Source organism: Poecilia reticulata, chromosome 3, assembly GCF_904066995.2.
Source record: "Poecilia reticulata chromosome 3, P_reticulata-male-v2, whole genome shotgun sequence".
Classification (NCBI taxonomy): domain Eukaryota; kingdom Metazoa; phylum Chordata; class Actinopteri; order Cyprinodontiformes; family Poeciliidae; genus Poecilia; species Poecilia reticulata.
The window spans coordinates 24,205,069-24,224,231 of record NC_088832.1 but is presented as its reverse complement, the minus strand read 5'-3'; the positions used below and the strand labels follow the sequence as shown (position 1 = coordinate 24,224,231).

General features: G+C 38.6%; 1 protein-coding gene across 3 annotated transcripts in view; it reads left to right on the top strand.

Annotated features, from left to right (window-relative positions):
• Window positions 1-19,163, top strand: part of ush2a (Usher syndrome 2A (autosomal recessive, mild)) — a 193,622-nt gene that overhangs the window by 141,052 nt on the left and 33,407 nt on the right. For all 3 annotated transcript variants that reach the window (XM_081605303.1, XM_081605301.1, XM_081605302.1), the window contains exons 67-70: window positions 4,512-4,710; window positions 13,135-13,242; window positions 14,049-14,232; window positions 16,632-16,789. In XM_081605303.1, coding sequence (XP_081461429.1) covers window positions 4,512-4,710; window positions 13,135-13,242; window positions 14,049-14,232; window positions 16,632-16,789 — 649 coding nt within the window. The remainder of the gene's footprint in view (window positions 1-4,511; window positions 4,711-13,134; window positions 13,243-14,048; window positions 14,233-16,631; window positions 16,790-19,163) is intronic.

Sequence of the window (19,163 nt, the reverse complement as noted above, 5' to 3'; positions counted from 1 at the left end):
AACATTTGCGGAAAGGAAATCTTAAACTTCCTTGAAATATTTTCCCACATACTAAGTTTCTTGAGACTTTTGTTCTGGTGGAAAACCTTAACCGTGTGTGCATTCATGTACTCCAATACCCCAAACTCTCTGCAATCCATTTTTCCCCTCCATCTGGCTCACAAACAAGCTCACACACTCTCCCTGCAGTGGACGGAAGAGAAGTGAGTCGGATTAGTTTGTACAACGGTGAAAATTGGCCAAACAGTCCCAATTATGGGATAACTTGAACTAACCTAATACACCACCGCAATTACCTGGCATCAGCTCCCTCATACACAAAAAACACACGCACGCACTCACACCTGCTGCCTGTGAACAAACACAGACACTCACAAGCACACACCTACTGTGACAACAGAAGGTGCTGATCTAATACGGTTGGTCACTTAGAGCGCGAGGAAGAGCGATTGGTCCTTCTGCGTCTCACAATCCTTTTGCCCTGTTCTCTCTGCCATTTGTCTCCTGTCGTTCGCCTGATCTAAGAGTCACAGTTCCCAGTTTCTCTTTACACTTATCTCCTTACTTTCTTAACCCCTTTCATCTTCAACACCATCACACTATCTAAGCAGCTGCTTTGCTTTCGCAGCTGCCATTTAGTCCGTCTTGTCTCCGTCTCACAGTCTCTCTGTGTTTGAGTGTTCGTATCTTTCTCTGCACAAACATTTGGCATTTTAAATTACATGCACCTTTTAAGAAGTGTAATCTGACTGTCTCGATTAGTTGAGATCAAACAAGTATCTGAACTTTAGACTATGTAATTCTTGTTTCAGTAACTCAGTTCAAGTGGAGTACAACTTTAAGACCCATTCAGGCAAAGTGAGTTTAATTGTATTTCACTTTGCAGGATCAAGGCAGGAGAAAAGTGAAAACAAAAAACAAGTAAGAAACATTAAATTTCAGTGACAGAATAAAGGAAAGTGATAAACAGTTGGAATACAGACTACAATAGATGATGTTCGGGTTAATAATAGTCGAAGGCAAATGGTTAAAAATACCGCTAATGAAAATCCATACTTCAAAAAATACATGATTGAAACTAAACATGATTGAAACTAAACTTTGATAGTGTGTCACTTTAAAATAGGATGAGCTTCTAGAAACTTTACATGTCATTGAGTGTCACAGATTCATACATAGAGATTTAGGAGATGAAAATGTCCAAGCTAAAGGTGTCAGAAGCCGTTTTTAAGGCCTGTAGGTGTCAACACACAGTGGTATTTTGGGCTGATTAGGAAAGCAGACAACAAGAATACCAAATTGAGATTTTATTTTTGTTCATACAATCAATCTTTAAAGGATGAACTCTGCACTCTTGACTCAATTTCTATGATTTTTGAAAGAGAATCGATGATAACATGAAATAAAATACGTTGCTATACATCAAAACATTACATTTGTTCCCATTTTTTAAAAATATGAAAAATAAAACTTTTTATGCTTGCTTCAACGAATGAACTTTGACATCAACATATTGCATTTGAATACTTTAGACATTGCAGTGACGTTGCCAAACGAATGTCAGGATTAAGATTTAAAAGTGGGATTGAAGGGATAAAATCTGATTCGACTTAGTTACTTTCAGACGCATGCCTGTCAGTATTCCCTAGTTTTGTTAAGAATGATGTTCTTCTAATCACTGCAAAGGTGAATGAGCTTTATTTCTGCATTTCTGTTGCTTTTGAACCGACTGACATTTAAACTTTTGGCACACCTAGACGTTCCTGAATGATCCCATCCCTCCCTCTGTCTTCCTTACCTCTGTCTGCTCTTCCACCTTTGCTGTTTCCTCCTCGTCGCCGTCTCTGTACTTGAATGCATATACTCACACATACCTGTGTGTGTTTATCTGCGTGTGCGCGCTTGTATGTCTCCTTAGTTGTTGTAGCAGCGACCTAATTGCATAGCATTGTGTGGGACAGCTGGTGAAAGTGCTAGTGACAGTCTATTAAGGCAGGATATCCCTGTTGCCTTCAGCAGCAGATTGCCCTGTGATTCTGAGATCTCCGCATTTACCACCAGTCACCGAGTCCTGCAGACACAACACTAGGAATCGACAATAGGACGGTCACTCTCGTCATGACACTGAGCAGCTGCACTTTGCAAACAAAAGCCGAAGTCACTTATTGATTCTCCTTTTTATTTCTTTTATGTAGTTGCAGAAATAATAAATAGCTGTGTGTTTATTTAGTATACAAACATATATTTAATCATCTCTTTCATTTTATAAAGCTATTGCCAAGCTTTTAATTTGAGTACTTTTTTATGCTCTTATTTTATCAAAAAGGTTACTGTTTATAGGGATGAAAAATATCACATTTCCTGCAGCGCACTGCGATGAAGCTTTTCCTCATGAAAAGTTTCTCTTTTTGTTTAAACATCTGATTTCATTGTTTGCTGTAGTGCATCATCTATGCTGCAACAGCCAGTGGTGGAGAAAGTACTCAAAAAATGTACTTAAGTAAAAGTACAAATACACAGTCAAAAATGTACTTAAGTAAAAGTCAAAGTACCACATTAACATTTTACTTAAGTAAAAGTAAAAAAGTCCTGGCTTTTAAAAATACTTAAGTATTAAAAGTAAAAGTACTCGCTGAATGCATTACCTAATCGCTAATATCATAAAGTGTGCCGATCGCATTTAATTTTAATACATCAGAAATGTGCCATTTTAATTAACACTACCACAGATTAAACATGTTCTTATTGTATATTTTCTCTGTAACAGTTTAGACTTGGATATGTGATTCTATGAATCATAATTTCAGGGATGGAAACATTTTGTCTCCTGTCCTAACATAGCATGAACTTCATTAGTCACATTTATTTAGAAAGAAATCTAACTGAAAGGGGATGTAAAGAAGGTGCGGGCCGGGTGGAGGACATGCAACCAAAGAGCCATGTAGCAGAGTTGTAGTCAAGACCACCGAACCCAAGACCAAGACCAGCGCCCCGTGCTAAATGACACAATAACATTAAGTTTACCTATCAAAATTGGTTTTCAGATTGATCTGAAAGATCCACATTCCCATAAAAACACTTAGATATTAAATACTTAGAGCTGAAATATATTTAACCAGTATCAATTAAAACTCACTTCATTCTGTTTTGCTTTCATCGCTGTGCTACAATCCGCAGAGGTCTCCTGCTATTCCTAGAAAAATAACGCCCTGGGCGGTTGCCCATATTGCCCATGTCAGAAACCACAACTGAAACATCGCAATTAACGGTAAATAACGTTCAACTATGAACACTGTCCAACGTTCAACTTTTACTTATTCAGCGATTAAATGAATGTCTACCGCACACTGTGTACCGCAGTGTACACAAGAACAAAGAACGGCTCTCAGTGAGGCTTCAGTCCTTAGGACTTAGTAAAGATCCGTCCAGAAGAATCGGATCGTTCCTGAATGTCATATCACTATATTGCAGACTTTGGTCACAGCGTTGTCCCATATATGCGACACCTCAGTCAACACCTCCACACAATAATTCAGCGCATGAGTGACAACTTTTTTTCATCAGATGCAACATGTGTCTCAGTACAGCTAGCTTTGCTAGCACAGATCTTACCTTTCTTTAAGCTTTCCTTCCAAGTGACGCTAAAAGTTGGACGAAGTTCCCACTGTCTGTGAAAGCGAAGCGCTGCTGATTTTACATGTCGCCATATCAATTTATGCAGCTATTATATTATAGACAAACATCTCCTCCCGCTCAGAGGAAACCACTGCGCATGTCTGGAGCTCCGCGTGCGAGTAAAGGTGGAGCCGATGGGTGACAACAGACACTAAGTCACGTTATTGCTCGGATTTTACGCCGCCACCTTAAGTCCCTGAACTTCACATTTTAACGGAAGAAAAGAGCAACGCGACTTGGATGTAACGAGTAACGCGACAGTTTTGTAGAAATGTAGTGAAGTAGAAAGTACAGATACTTACTGTAAAATGTAGTGGAGTAAAAGTAGAAAGTCCCCATTATTAAATCTACTTAAGTAAAGTACAGATACACGAAAACTGTACTTAAGTACAGTAACGAAGTACTTGTACTTCGTTACTTCCCACCACTGGCAACAGCACGCATTTTCTTATTCCATCAGTCAAAAGAAGATTTTGTGGCACTTAAATAATTTCTTATGAACATATTTATAATTTATTAATTTGAAATAAACACGCTCTTTCTCTTGAAGGTTTTCTCTTTATTTCTACAGGTAAATGATGGACTCTGGCTGACAAATCACTGTATTTTGCTTGGCCCTAAAATCCAGTTTTTTACCCAAAATAAAGTTTTTCTCTAAAAGCTGTGACTCCATGCTTTGTCAGGAATCTCTTGCTCTGTTGTTTAATCAAGATCCATTTTCTATGCAGTGTTTTAATGTGCTTTTCTTCTTGTTTAGGACTGTTGTTTTTTTTTTAACTGTTACCATCGAGTCTTTTTGTCACTATTTGTTTCTTTTGGTGTGTTTTGGTCGGTAGGTGGTGGCCGTGACGGCTCAGGGCGTTCCAGAGGACGTGAAGCCTCCAGCGGTGAAAGCGATCAGCTCCTCCTCTCTCCATGTGAGCTGGTCTGTTCCTTCCCGTCCAAAGGGAGTCATCCAGAGGTACCACCTGAACCAGACAGGTGTCGGAACCATATTCACACACACTGGTGGACTTAGAAATTATACTGTAACAGGTAAGACATGAATCACACCGTTGGCGCTGTCTTTTTTCAACTTTTTTCCATAACTTTTTCCTAGTTTACTCTTTTCTCCACCTTTATTTCTTCCTTCTCTGTCCTTAGTATTCCTTTAGTGTTATTTGTTTTTGCTTATTTTTGTTGTTTTGTTTGTCGTCTCTGCACTATTTCCTTTAGATTTCTTTCTTTTCATTCACATTGTCACACTTGTTCTGCTGCTCTTCCCCTGATCTGCTCATTCTTCCTTCTTTTCCTGTTTAATTTAATATTGTTTGCGAGGTTCTATACACAATGTGTAATCTTCAAAAGACTGGAAGTCTGTGGAAGTCAGTGTAACTGTGATTTCACAATTTAAAGTCAATAAATCCTGCTGCTCTCGGGGTCATCTTATTCAGAAGAGACTCAATCGAAAATGTTCGGAGCTCCTAATCTGATTTGGTTTTCCTCCACTTTTTTATTTTAACTTTCAAAAGGTGATTTTTTTATTTTTTTTTTTAATTCAGAGGCCTTTATCCGCCTCACAGCTTTTTGTGCTGCTCCATCTTGGATTCAGACCAGGTATCAGCTCTGCCAGTAGCCAACTGACTATTCCCATGGTGTCTGTGGTTGGCTTGTATGGTCAGGGGTTGTGAGCATGTGTCTGTATGTGTAGGCATGAGGCAAAGCAAACAATGCCAAATAGAGATGGTAATGTGCTGCTGTAATACTGTACCAAGCACCAGCGTAAGCAACCAACGTGCGTGCGTGCGTGCGTGCGTGCGTGCGTGCGTGTGAAATGTTCATATACCCCAGTGAGACACTGGAAAGCCATGAAATGAAGCCAGAAACACTTCTGGGCTGTCTTTCTTCCCTTCTTATGTCTTCTTCTCTTTCTACTTGTCTGCTTTGCAGCTCCATTTCATAGTGTACACTTCCTTTAAGAATAGTTTATTATTTTTATGTACTTAAATGTACTAAGTTAGCTGTGCTCAAGTAAAGACATCAGTGCTTTGTCCATTTTTGATATGGAAAGACTTTTTACGATCAGATTCTTATTTGGAATCATTCAGATACAAACAGATCCTAAGCTCTTTAAAAAAAGGGATGAACCAATATATTTATAGAAAACATTTTAGCAAAGAACCAGTTCATGTAGGATCTTTCAGTTTGTAGCAAACTTAAGTTATTTTTAGAAAACAGTCTCATAATTTAGGGTTAGGGTTAATGTAAATCAACACTAATGTTCTACAAACAATAGAGTTGGTAATGCCTCTTGTAGACATATTGGTTGAGCTTCTTACTCCTAATAATGGTACATTATTTACTTTCTTTCATCCTAAAGACTTGAGAACTGACTCAGAGCTCATCTGCTTCGTGTGTTTGTCTCCTGAATGAAGCTGCTGCCTGGCATTACCGTTTTACTTTCTATTAGGAAGTGCTCACAGACCCATGTTTCTTTTTATCCGTCTTCTCAAACACCCAGTTGGTCGTAGCACAATGAGCCACGTTTCTTCCTGTTAAAGGGGAGTTTTTCTTTCCACTGTCGCTGCATGCATTCTCAGTTTAAGGGATTGCTGCAAAGTCAACAACACAATAAAAGCGATAGTCTACTGTTGCCAAGCTGTCGATTTGGGTTTGGTAGTTATGAAAATGATGCAATTGAATTAGTCATTGAAACATCATCTGTTATGAATTGGTGCTGTATAAATAAGCTGAATTGAAGCTGAATTAAGAGAAGCACTTAGTTATTAGAGAAAAACCATTTGGAACTAATAATTAAATAATCAAATGCATCATGAAGCAACATAACATCTGCTTTAATTATTGAATTCAGGTAAAGAAACTCACAAACAAATCTAAAAAGAAAAGATGCAACACAGTTTCTCCTCTCCAAAGCCCAACTGAGGTCAGTGTCAAGAGTATTAAGCATTATACTATAACAAACTTTATGGCCCACTTTTGATCTAATTTATGTTGATCTGTGGGAGGGCTGCAGACTACAAACTAGGTTTAATGATATTGTAACAGAACAGAAGAGCGTGCCTCCCTGGATCAGACGTGTTGTTTACTTTTAATGAAACGAATTGTGTTTCTGCTCAGATGTTTTTTCCCATCTCTGTCTGGCTGCAGGGACAGTCGATTCTCTGATCTCACTTTGGTTTTGTTTGCCTCTCGTAACTGAGACAGGCCAGCAGTCCTGGTCTCTGCTTGCACTGGGCTTCGGATGTCTGCCGACTCCTCACGCTGGATTCAGAACTGGGTTTCATGCTTACAAAAAGTCACTGAACACACACCCAGAGGAGAGAGAGGAAGATGTGACCCTTCACAAAACTTCACCCAAACCTGGTTTAACTCATAAAGGAAACAAAAACGTGTATTAATGTAGTTCTGACTCTGTAGTTCTGATTGTTTCCAAGATTCTTTTTTACTAAAAAAAAAGTGACTGGTTTTACCAGGATCCTGAACGTCTGGAGTATTTGGCCTCATCAGAGGGTGAGCTACCAATCAGAGGTCAGATTGGGGTAACATAAAAATTACATCACAATTAAATATATGCTGTTTTATTCATTTATTATTATTAGTATTTAGGTTTAGAAAGACAAAAAAAATCCAACAATCCATTTAAGCAGCATGTTATCTCATAGGTTGTTACAAGTTGCAAACATATCATTCCAAAAAAGACACATTTATGTTCAACGTGATTTAAAATCATTATTAATGTGTTTTAAAAATGTTGACATATGAGAGGAACTTTAGCAAACTTGTGGCACAACGAGTAACATGAACTTTTTTTAGATTCATGACCTTCATGGAATAAAATATTTTGGCCAGATTTAAAATTCCGCTGAGGACATTTTTATGTGACGATGAGAAATACATTTCAGGAACTGTTCAGCAGTTGTAGATTGAATATTTATCTCTATTGGACCTTTTTGAACATGTCCCATTTTTTTAAAGAGTACACAGTGTACAATTTTATGTCGGGATCGGTTACAAAAATTCCTAAAAGCACAACCAAAGGCCAAATCTTCAAAATGTTTTAAAGTCTGAGGAACTACTGATCAAGAATACTTACATTTTTACATTGATTTCATGGAACCAAAGTAAAAAAAATAAGAAAAAGGAGGATAGAAGACAAACTTGAGAGCAAAAAGTGAAGTAAAGGGCACAATTCAACAGTGAGCAAAGGGGAAGCAGAGGAAGAACGAAGACAGATAAAAAGATTGATGAATGAATCTAAGTGTTTTCAATGAAATATGAACAGAAATAATTGCTGTGCTATTCCCTCATCCTTAATGTTTAATATGCCATTATTCATCTTCCTCTGCGTCTCTCCAGTGGTTCTCTGTCAGAGACAGATGCTCAAAAAGCTCTCATCCACACACTCGTTCAAACCACAGAAAGCAGACAAATTAACATTAGCAGGAAAAAAAATGTCACATTTCTCATTTACATGTTGTTAAAATTTATTGAATCAGGTAAATGTCTGTCAGACAAAAGATGCAAAGTGTTTGAATATTTCTGCAACATTTGTGTCATGTGGAGGCTTATCTTTCAACATCTGTTTTAAGTTCATTTTTGTCCTTCCTGTAAATATCATTCCTCCAATAAACTCTCCTGTCTTACAAAATTATTAGAAATAGTGTGACAGAATGAGTCTGATTTGCAGTATTTGTCTAAAAACAGATAATTGCCTAAAAATACCCAAAAGCAATTTGTGTCCAGCATTTTCTGTTTATCCTCTCATTGCCTTAGGAAACGGACTCTAATGGCTTTTTTTTTAACAGTTTTAAAAAGTGACACTTCATAGAGAGAATTAAGCACTACTGTATAGCAACACCCCATGTGAATCAATATTAAGTATTGCTATCATTAGCTCCCAATGAAATATTGCCTGCAATTATATAGATTATGGCATTAATCATGTGTTTAATTGGTCTTTTGCAGGCTCGTTATTAATTCAGAACAGCAGGGAATTGAGTATGTTCTTTTATTTATTAATGCAACTCCACCGTCGCCCCAGACTTTCACTTGTTCAGGTTAAAGATTGAGGCATCTAGACAAGAGAAAAGAAAGAGGGGAAAAAAATAGAATTGCCAGATTTGATCCTGCCTCTCATTTGGAAAGTTGTCGATTGTGTAAGTAACTTAAACAACTGAGGAATCCAGCCAAACCCTGTAAACTTCCTCAGGAGCAAATGTTCTCCTCTCTCAAAAAGGACAGCGGGACTTTTAATGCCTAAAATGATGTTCTCTAAGGAATCCTGAACTTTAGCTTCCCAACTGTTCTGATTCATTGCCAGGTCCTTTGGTATGAACCTAGAGGTCGTTCAGAGCAGAACAATCAAGACATACAAACAGTTTTTTTATTGCATTGGGTTTGAGAAATAAAAAAAAAAAGCGTATGATCTAGAACTTTAATGCAAAGAAACTTTCTAAGAATTAAATAATTGATATATTTGTAATATTACCCCATTTAAAGTATGGTTTGTTCTCTTGCAAAACAAACTAAAGATGGTTTATTAGGTCAAGTTCTTTTCAATCAAGCATTTTCAGCACCATGGAGAGCGCAGCCTTAAGCGGCCAGAATAAAACATTTAGGATGTTCTGATTTACTTTGTCATCCAGCTGTTGGCAGAAAATAATCAACTTTCCTGATAATTAAAGAGTCGTTCATGTTTTTCAGTTTTACAAGCTTTACACCGCTTTCAGAATCTGTACGATTCACCGTAACTGATGGAGTCATGAATTCTGCTCTCAACCAGGAAATCCTAATAGGAAATGTTTGATCATCGCTTTGTGGCCTTGAGCTCAAGAGCTCTTGGATTGTGTAGCTGGTCATGGATCCAAAGCACAACAACAAGTCCACCTATGAATAACTAAACAAAACAAACTGAAGTTTTTGGAGCCGTCTGGATTAAAATCCAGTTGATCTGCTGTGGCATGATGTTTATGCTCCAGAACAGTCAAATTAATTAAAATGGTTCTCCTCAGAGGTTTGGCTGTCGTTTCCGTCACATTGGTGTAAAAGTGTCGTTGCTAGTGATCAAAAACAACTGATGGTCGTTATAGGCAGATTTAGGGAGGGGCATTAAGTTTTCACTTGGAGCCGTTCTGTGTTTACCGGAGTTTTCCTTGCCAGGTTTTATTTTCTTCTTAAACTAAAACATTCAGATGTGACAAAGGAAATCTGTAAGTGGGCAAAGACTTTCTCACAGCATTCTGCAGATGCAGATACATTGAGACACTTCAGATGTTTGTATTAGAGGCTGTGTGTAAAATTTAGGCCCTTAGAGAGAATCAGCTTTAAATCCAAATCTCATCATCCAGTTTTTTATACATTCAGGTTGTAACACAAGTCAATCTGAACAAATAGTTTAAATGAAATATTTAAAAAATCCCAATATAAATGTATGTTTATAGTTTATGTAAACTTCTGTCTGGATCTGTATGCGAGTCTGTGTGTGTGTATGCGTGTGTGTGTGTGTGAGTGTGTGCGTAAATGTTGTGCAAACAGTTTCAGTGTGTGCTTTACTCTAGTTGCAGCTCCAGGTTGCAGCTTTGTTTTCTTTAGATTTCTGTGAGTTTGAACCTGAGCTCATCGTTGCAGCTCAGACAGTCCCTGCATCAGGAAACCACGACGGGAAGTCAAACTCTTAATTATTCAGGAGAGGTGTTATCAAAGCTCTCTTCTCCTTCTCTCTCTGTTTTATTTCTTCCCTTTGTTCTTCATGCTTTTCAGTAAATAGATTTTACTTCTTTTTTTTTAACTCGTGTTTTTGTTTTTTTTATTTCACTTCTTCACGTTCTCCTCCTCCTGTCTCTTTTGAGTCTCTTTTCTTTCACTGTATCAAGTAGCTGGTATGATGTGGTGACATTTGCCTATCACTCTCTGTTATACTCTAATACAAACAGGAAATGGCAACCTGTCAATAAAATGCCATTTTAGATCAGCCAAACTCCAACGTGGATTAATTTAAGCAAATCTGGAACAGCCATTCCCCGTCCTGCCACTCGTTTGTTCTCCTGCTCCTCTCTGACATTTCACTTAGACGGAAGAACTTTTTTCCCCTTCCCTCTGCCAGACTGCCTCTGTCTCGGTGGCGCTACGCTTAACACCATCGCTCTCAGGTCTCTGCTGTGTCCAGTTCTCACAATGACGGTGGCAACCTTGTCTCACTTCATGCCACTGAAATTTCTCACATCTTTTTATTTTTACTTTCTACTGATGGACCATTAAAATGAGCAAAGCTTTTTCTCTTTTCATAATCAAGCCTGTAAGCTTACAGATGCAAATACTCGTTCTGTTTCTGCGCACACACACACACACACACACACACACACACGCACACACACACACCCACACACGCACACTGTGTCATTTCTCATTTCTCCTGCAGAGCAACACTGCCCTCTTTAGGTTGAATGTTTAAGGTAATTGGGAACGCCGAAAGGATCTTGAAAGTTGTGTGTTTGCATCTGGACACCCTCAACTATTGAACCAAGAGAAATATTTCTACTTCCTTTAGCAATTTTTAAAAAAAAATTTTTTAAACTAATGTAATGACATCGTTGTTCTTCCTTTTGATTCAGAGACAAATTCTTTTTTTTAAAAAAACCATTTCCAAATGTTGACACAAGTGTAAACTTTAATTTATAACTCACTTTTATGCTTGAAATTTCTATTTGATTTTATAATTTTGACAAGCCATAAATCTTTACCTCTGTTTTTTCATTCCAGTTTGAAGGTTACGATTTGTGTCTGTTAAATGTTTGGATTCATTGTGACCGCTACGTTGAGACTTATGGTGCACGAACGTCTAGTGACGGCTTGCTGCCTCATTCAGTGTTGGAACAAATGACATTACTTGCTGTGTAGATACATTTACTATGGTAGAGCACACACACATGCACACACTAATGCACACACTTAGTTTGACAGTTAAGCAGTGTAACACAGCCTTATGCCACAACCTTAGTGTTTTCGTATGGCTGGCAGATTTCCTTTATTAATCCAAACTCAGAGCAGCGTTGTTGGCACATTTGCACATGCATACAGACACACACACTCGCGCGCGCACGCACACACACACACACACATACACACACACACACACGTAGGCTGATCAGAGGTCGGGCTAAGCGTTAAGCAGGCTGAGCAGCAGAAGGAGACGTGAGGAAGACTCGGTGAAGCTTTTGCTGTGGGTTGGACTTGGTGTGTGTGCGTGTGTGTGTGTACTGGTTGTTGCACGCTTTTTTCTCGGCATGTCGTCGACAGGAGGGATTTTCCATCAAACAGCTGAGTCAAACTTTTCCTCTAAGTATTAATACCTGGAGGCAATTGCACACATTCACAATAACTGTGATTGCAGGTGATCGTAGTTTTAAAGCTTTAACTTAATGATCATTTAAGAAAGTTTCCTTTTACTGTTACAAAAATTGTACATCAAAATTTTTGAGTATTCAAAATAAAAACGTAATAAATGAAGAGATGTATGGTGACGTTCAAAGATCATAATTCACTCACTACATCTCTACAAAGATTTATTTGGATGTGAGTCGTTATTAGTGTGAAACATTTTCTCAGTGCCTATATTGTAGGGAATAAAGCAGAAATAAAGAATTCAACACACTATATTATGCAGTCATCCCTTTGAAATGTCAATTGAGTTCTTTCATTCCTCCTTTGAATTTGATTTGCAAGCTGTTGTATGTTGTCAGTTAAGTGAATGACCATAAAATACCCAGTCGACCCTCGTGGCAGCGCTGAGAATTTGCATTCCTCCCCCCAGGTCCGCCGAACATCAAAAGCCAGGCATAAAATATACATCTGCATAAAAAAGTTGTTTCCGGTACGAATAGATCTTTTGCTGTGTTGAATTTTTAGCAACTTCTAGTATTAAAATAAATTTTTTTTAAAAACTGATTTTATGTGGTTGCACTTAAAGTACCTTTGAGACGCTCTGTGGCTTTTTTTTTTTTTTTTAGTCCGTATAGCTGGTGCCTATAAATAAATCATGTCTGGACAATGTAGCCTAAATGCATACAGAGGTATCATAATTATCATAGATCAAAAGCTGATGACATTACAGCGTTAGACCAGTCCTATCCCATGTCAGTTCCATGGCTGCCCATCTTTACGTTGTTTCATTATTGAGTTATGGCATGCATAATTTAACACCGACAGATATGGATCCATCCGTTGAGAGAGTGGAAAGAGCTGAGGAAGAGAGAAAGACAGGACAAACCTGCTTTTTTCTATTTTTTTTCTCCTTTCGCCCTTTTTTTTCTTCGTATATATATACATATATATCCTTGTATCTCTGAACAGGATTGCAGACAAATGGGGTTGTATAAATATGTTTCAGATCAGGTTTGTGTGCTTATGTACCCATGAGGGGTTACTCATTTTGATTTAATTAGTTTTGACCATGTGCTACAGGTTTGCAGCCGTACACAGACTACAGCTTTGTGCTGGTGGCCTGTACGACTGTGGGATGTGCAGCCAGCGAACCGTCCACAGGACGCACCCTGCAAGCCTCGCCCAGTGGTATGCACACACACACACACACACGTACGCACACACACACACGCACTGGACACACACCTTTGACGCTTTGCAGAAATTTTAGAATCTTTTTATAGTAATATGCCGTGGTTTGATGTGAATAGAAAATTTGTAAAAGGCATCTTTTTTCTTGATCATCATTATTATTATTATTTTAATGTTGTAAAAATTTATGCATTTTTTAAATTTTCCAGTACATTTTTTTCATTGCATTTCCCTTCATTTCTCCCTGTTTCCTGCTTAATGTAAATGGCAATCTCTCAATTTTTTATGAGTACATGTATCTCTTTCCACATTTGTCCTCCTATTTTCTTTACTTTAATCATTTTAGATTTTTATGGTCTTTGCCTTTCCATATTCATTTATGTATCGTCTGTAACTCGTTCTTGTATTTTAAACTTTTCATTTTCTCTCCACTTTCTAAAATTAAGTTCACATGCATGTTCTGTGTGACTTAAATGTTTTCTTTGTTTTTATAAAGAGTTTAGATCTCAAGCTTTATAAATATTTGGAATATTATTTTACTTTTAAAATCAGATATTTTTTATGTTTAAATGTTTGCTTTCTTCTGGCGTATTGTCCTCTTTTTTCTCTGTTCTTAACATCTTTTTTTCTGAAGATTTTACATTTATTGTAAAAGTGTCTCTGTTTTTATTAGGCCTTTCATATGTAAATTTGTTTTGAAATATTAATTTTAATATTAAAATAAAGATTTTATTTCTAAAAAAGGATAGACGCCATTAACTAGACTCATCCTCCCTCTCCTCTTAATTTCTGCCTTCCTCCAGGTGTGTGGTCAAGCCCCAGACACCTGATAATAAACACATCTGCGGTGGAGCTGTACTGGGATCCGCCGTCTCAGCCTAACGGACACGTCTTCCGGTACCGGCTGATCAGAGACGGTCGCACTGTTTTCACCGGAGACCACCAGGACCAGAAATATATCGACACTGGACTCCTGCCAAAACACAGGTTGAGCACAGACACGGATGACGAGTTTGTGGAGCGGCGATGACTTTTAGTATCTGTATCTTAACTTGTGCATATGTTCATGTCGAGGTCGCCGTCGTTTTAAAATCTTTGCCGTCGCTCTGACCACGCCTCTCTCGGGGCTTCGCTCTGTTTGCATCATTTAATGAGCAAATATTTGACATACCAATGACAGATGCAAACATTATCCCGCCCGCGAATTAAAATCATGAATCAGATTTGGTTTTGCTTGCAGACGGCAGCAGAGCGTAGATTTTATTTATCTGTTTATTTTTATTTAATCTTTATTAATCTGTTTCTCTTTTTTTATTACAAAATTGATTCTCTCCATTCATTATAGAGGCGTGAAACGGTACCTTTTCTCCAAAATTGAAAAGTTAGGATAACATCCCGCTCCACTCCCATCTCTCCCATGTTTTAGTGTGAGAGAAAAGGAAGGAAGCAAGGCGACAGGACTGTATGTGTGTGTGACGTTTAATTTTCCCTAATTCCAGATAGTCAGCCAGAAGGCATTCCTGTCCGGACCCTTCGCTTCTCATCACTTGTCTTGCCTCCCGTTCTCCCCGTCCCCCACCCCTCGGCCTCTATCCATCCCTTCCCTGCTATCATTTCCCTCTTACCTCATTCTCTTCCTCTTTCCCTTCTTTTCCCAATTTAGCCCTGTGCCAAGAATTACACAGGGAGCACCGGCCCCATTATCCGAGCTGACTCGTGTGTGCGCGTGCAAGTGTGCAGTGTGGCACTTCTTTGTGTGCGCGCGTGGGACAGCTCAAAGTGGCCATTGATTATTTATGACAATGTTGATTAGCTGTCACTTTGCTTGGGCAGCCCAGGAAGTGTCTAAGATGACGAGAGAATTAACCTATTCCCTCTGGCTGGCCCCGCAGGACACACACACACACATTCACACATTCTTGGATTTCCATCCAAACAGATGCAAATGCTCCACTCTCTGATTACCTAATATGCACTCTCGCACACACACAATTTTACTTTTGATATCCCAAGGCGGTGTTTACATTTAGGTAAATATCTTCCAATGATGAAGTGTTGAACTTCATTCTCCCACTGAAACCGTATGCCATGATAAAATTCTTCCTCTCCATCACACTCGATCTCTTCTTCACCCCCTCCCTCCCACAATCCCTCTCTCTCTTTCCTCGCCTTGGTTGATGTGTCCCACTGATGTGTGTTTGTTATGTTTTTCTGTGTGTCTGCGCTTGTGTGTAAAAGTAACATATGAGTAGTTTTAATATGTTTTCGTGAGTGCGTTCTAAGCCAGTGCCGAGGCGCTAATGGCCTCCTGTTTAAAAAGCTCGGCACATGAACAATAACCCAACATCACCGCCTATTAATGCATGTGTGCCGGAGTTTATAGCAAATTAAAGGCTTTTAATGTTAAATGGTGGCCCACTTAGACAGTTAATGTAGGACTCTGCACCAAGCAGCCACATGCTCTTAAAAGGGAAATCTATCTTATGATGTCATGAGCCGGAGAGGCAGCGAGGGGATCGAGAGACGCTCCGAGACACATGAGAGAGAGAGAGAGGTGAACCTCAGAGACAAAGAGTGAAGAGGAAATAAAACTGGAGTTTCTGTTTTGGCATCCACGAAGACATGTGTGATTAAATGTTCTCTAGAAATTGTTAGGTATTATTTAATAATATAACGAAATTCTAGTGAAATTAGAGAAATTTAAGCTCTACACCAATTTTTTCCAGACATTTTTCACCAGATATACAGCTTTGGGAAAAAAATGAAGAGCCCACTGCACTGAACCCCATTGAAAACCTCCTGGTTTTTCCACCAAATATTGATTTCTGAATTCTTCGTGAGTTAAAATATTAGTATTGTTGTTTCTAAATGAATATAAACTTGTTTTCTTTGCTTTATTTGAGGTCTGAAAGCTCTGCATCCTTTCCCTTATTTTGATCATTTCTAATTTTCTGCAAATAAAAACTACATTTTTGCTTGGAATTCTGGGGACATGTTGTCAGTAGTTCATAGAATAAAAGAACAATGTTTATTTTACTCGTATGTATAAAAAGTAAAATCAGAGAACCGATTATTTTGCTGTGGTCTCTTAGAGCTGTATCTTGTTAGAGTTGTGTAAAAAAGAAAAAACCTTTCATTTGTTATTGTTTTAATTCCAACTCCAGCACTTATTATATGCACATTTAGAGGAAAAACAACTGTAAGACATTTTAATTACTAAAGGGGAATGTTATGTGTTTTCCAGGCACATGGCTCCACTGTGCAGCAGTTTCTGCAGAGTTTTCTGATTAACGTTTCCTTTGCAGGTTTGCAGTTCTGTCATATTCTTTCTATTCTAATCTTCTTCCATCTTCTCCCAACTCCTCTTTATCTAATTTTCTCTTCAGGTACCTGTATGAGCTGGAGGCCAGCACAGCAGGTGGCACAAGCTTGAGTGACAAATATGCTACACAGACTCCGGCGTCCTGCCCCACTGGGATCCCACCGCCCTACAACCTGACGGTTTCAGGCCCTCACTCCATATCACTTACCTGGGCCCCTCCTGGTCAGTAGCCATCTTTTATAAAACACAATATCTGATGGGATTGAATGGTACATGGACATGAAGTCATTCTCTTTTTCTCACACTTTGGTTAGACTCTGTTGCTCTTAAATATTTCCAAAAATATTCTAAATTGTAAAAATGGATGTCGTTTTAGTATTTTCACATTTTAATGGAGTATTTTTATGTCTCTGTGGGAATGAAGGAATCTATTAAAAACAAAACAAGATACATTTTCCTCAGAGCAGAACTAAAGACCTGAGTAGTTTTCCATTCACCTTCTGGCCTCTCCAGACCTGAACAGATCCGCCGGCGCACTGGGGGCTGCGGCTCATGCTTATGGGGCAGTGATTGTCTGCCCTAACCCATCTATCATTGACTATTACTCTCTCATTAGGCTGATTTCCCATCTCAGAAACCGCTTAAAAGGACCAACTAGCAAAGACACTCCACTTACATTTGTGTGTGTGTGTTTTGTTTCTGTATATTTGTGCCTATGTTTATGTATGCGTTTGTGTGCGTGTGTGTGTGTGTGTGTGTGTGTGTGTAGGGGTGTGCATGCGCATCACTGTGAGATATTTCCATAGGCAGGCCTATTCTATCGTCATTATGGGTTGATTTTAAAGGTGAGGAAATATTGGCTGGGTTCTCACGCTTGGTTAACTCCCCGAGTCCAGAGTCTGGAGTGTTTTGATCTTTTGTTCATGCGTGTGCGTGTGTGTGTGTCTACACTTCTGGCCATGTGTCTGCCTGTGTGCATGTACATGCATGCACTTTGTCTGCATGCGCTCATGAAGCCCTGACGTATGGCTGCTAAAAGTATTTACATTCAGGTTCTAAAGTTTAGATATATCCTTACATCAAGATGTCTGTGGCTCTCTGTGCATATATGTGTAACTCAGATGGACAACAATATTTCACACTTGTGTTTTAGCATCCCGCACTATATATTAGCATTTGTAATAGTTTATGAAATAGACATTGGCAAAGAAAATGAACTGTTGTAAAATACTAGAATTTAAACATATTTGTGACCAAAACCTTTGATGTTATCACTGCTGTTTGGATTCGATCTTATAAATCCTTCTCTCTGTGTGTGTTTGTGTGTGGGGGTGTGTGTGTGTGTGTGCGGGTGTGTGTGTGTGTGTGTGTGTGTGTGTGTGTTATGTAGAAGTGCATTACTCCACATAAAAAGCTCTATATGCTGAAGTCACAGGTATGTGTGTGCGTGTGTGTGTGGTTTAAGGCGCTTGTGTGCATATGTGAGTCGGGGGTGAATAATTGAAGTCTTTCATTTGTCTGGTAATCAGTTCGTTCTCGAGATATCTAGAGTTCATGAATGTTGAATAACCCATCACAATACAGTTGGCCTGAATTATGGAAAAACCTCCAGTGAGAATATTAACAAAGTCTCAGTGTGTGTGCGCGCGTGTGTGTGTGTGTGTGCTCTCTCTACGTTTGTGAGAAATTGTCTGGTCCCAGGCCAGGCTGCATTGTAAAGCCAAGTGTACTCAGCTTGATCAATATCTAATATCAATATGATTATGAGATGGGTTCAGAAAATGTAACTTTAGGGTTTTAGTTTAGCACTGCAAAGCAGAAATGACACAAACCTTTACCCGCCTGCCAGTAGAAATAAACTTTGTAATCATTTGAAGGTTTTTCCTGCTGAAAAGTGACAGCAGGAAATCAGGCACTTGATTTTATTTTTCATGCAAAATGTACTTCCTTTTTCAAGCTTTGTGGAGATGCTTTTCAGCAGAGAGAAACATGAAGTGCTATGACATTTGCTAGCAGACTCTTGTTCTTACCGCATCCCATCTACCACCAAGAAGACAATTAGCTGAAGCCCAAGGATGTCATCAATGTGGCTCGACTTGATCAGGGCTGAGAGGAAAGAGACAAAAACACAACAATCAAAATCAGTTATGATAACCATGACTGGGTCCAAATAAGAAAATTTTGACTTTTTCTGGCTCACAGCGTAAAGATATTATATATTACAGACATAATTAAACTTTAGAGGGAATAAAATATGAACATATGAACACACATGTTTATGTTCAGCCACTTTTAAAGTCAGGTTGTGATGTTTATTTTGTATCATGGTGGGTGAAGCAGCTGACCCCTCTGGTTGTAATGTGTTAATCAGAATGACATGATTCCTTTTACTTGCTACTCTGAGATTATTTACTGAACCGTATAGCTTCATAACTAGGCTTAATAATTAATTAATGGCAAAATTCAGCTGTTTTATGGTTGTGTCAGAAAGTAAATGCATCACTCCTGTCATCTTTCTAAGAAGAACAAAACACAGGAAGTAGCTCCTCCAGCATTCAGTGACTTCTCAGTTAGATTGTTAAATTCTCAATTTATT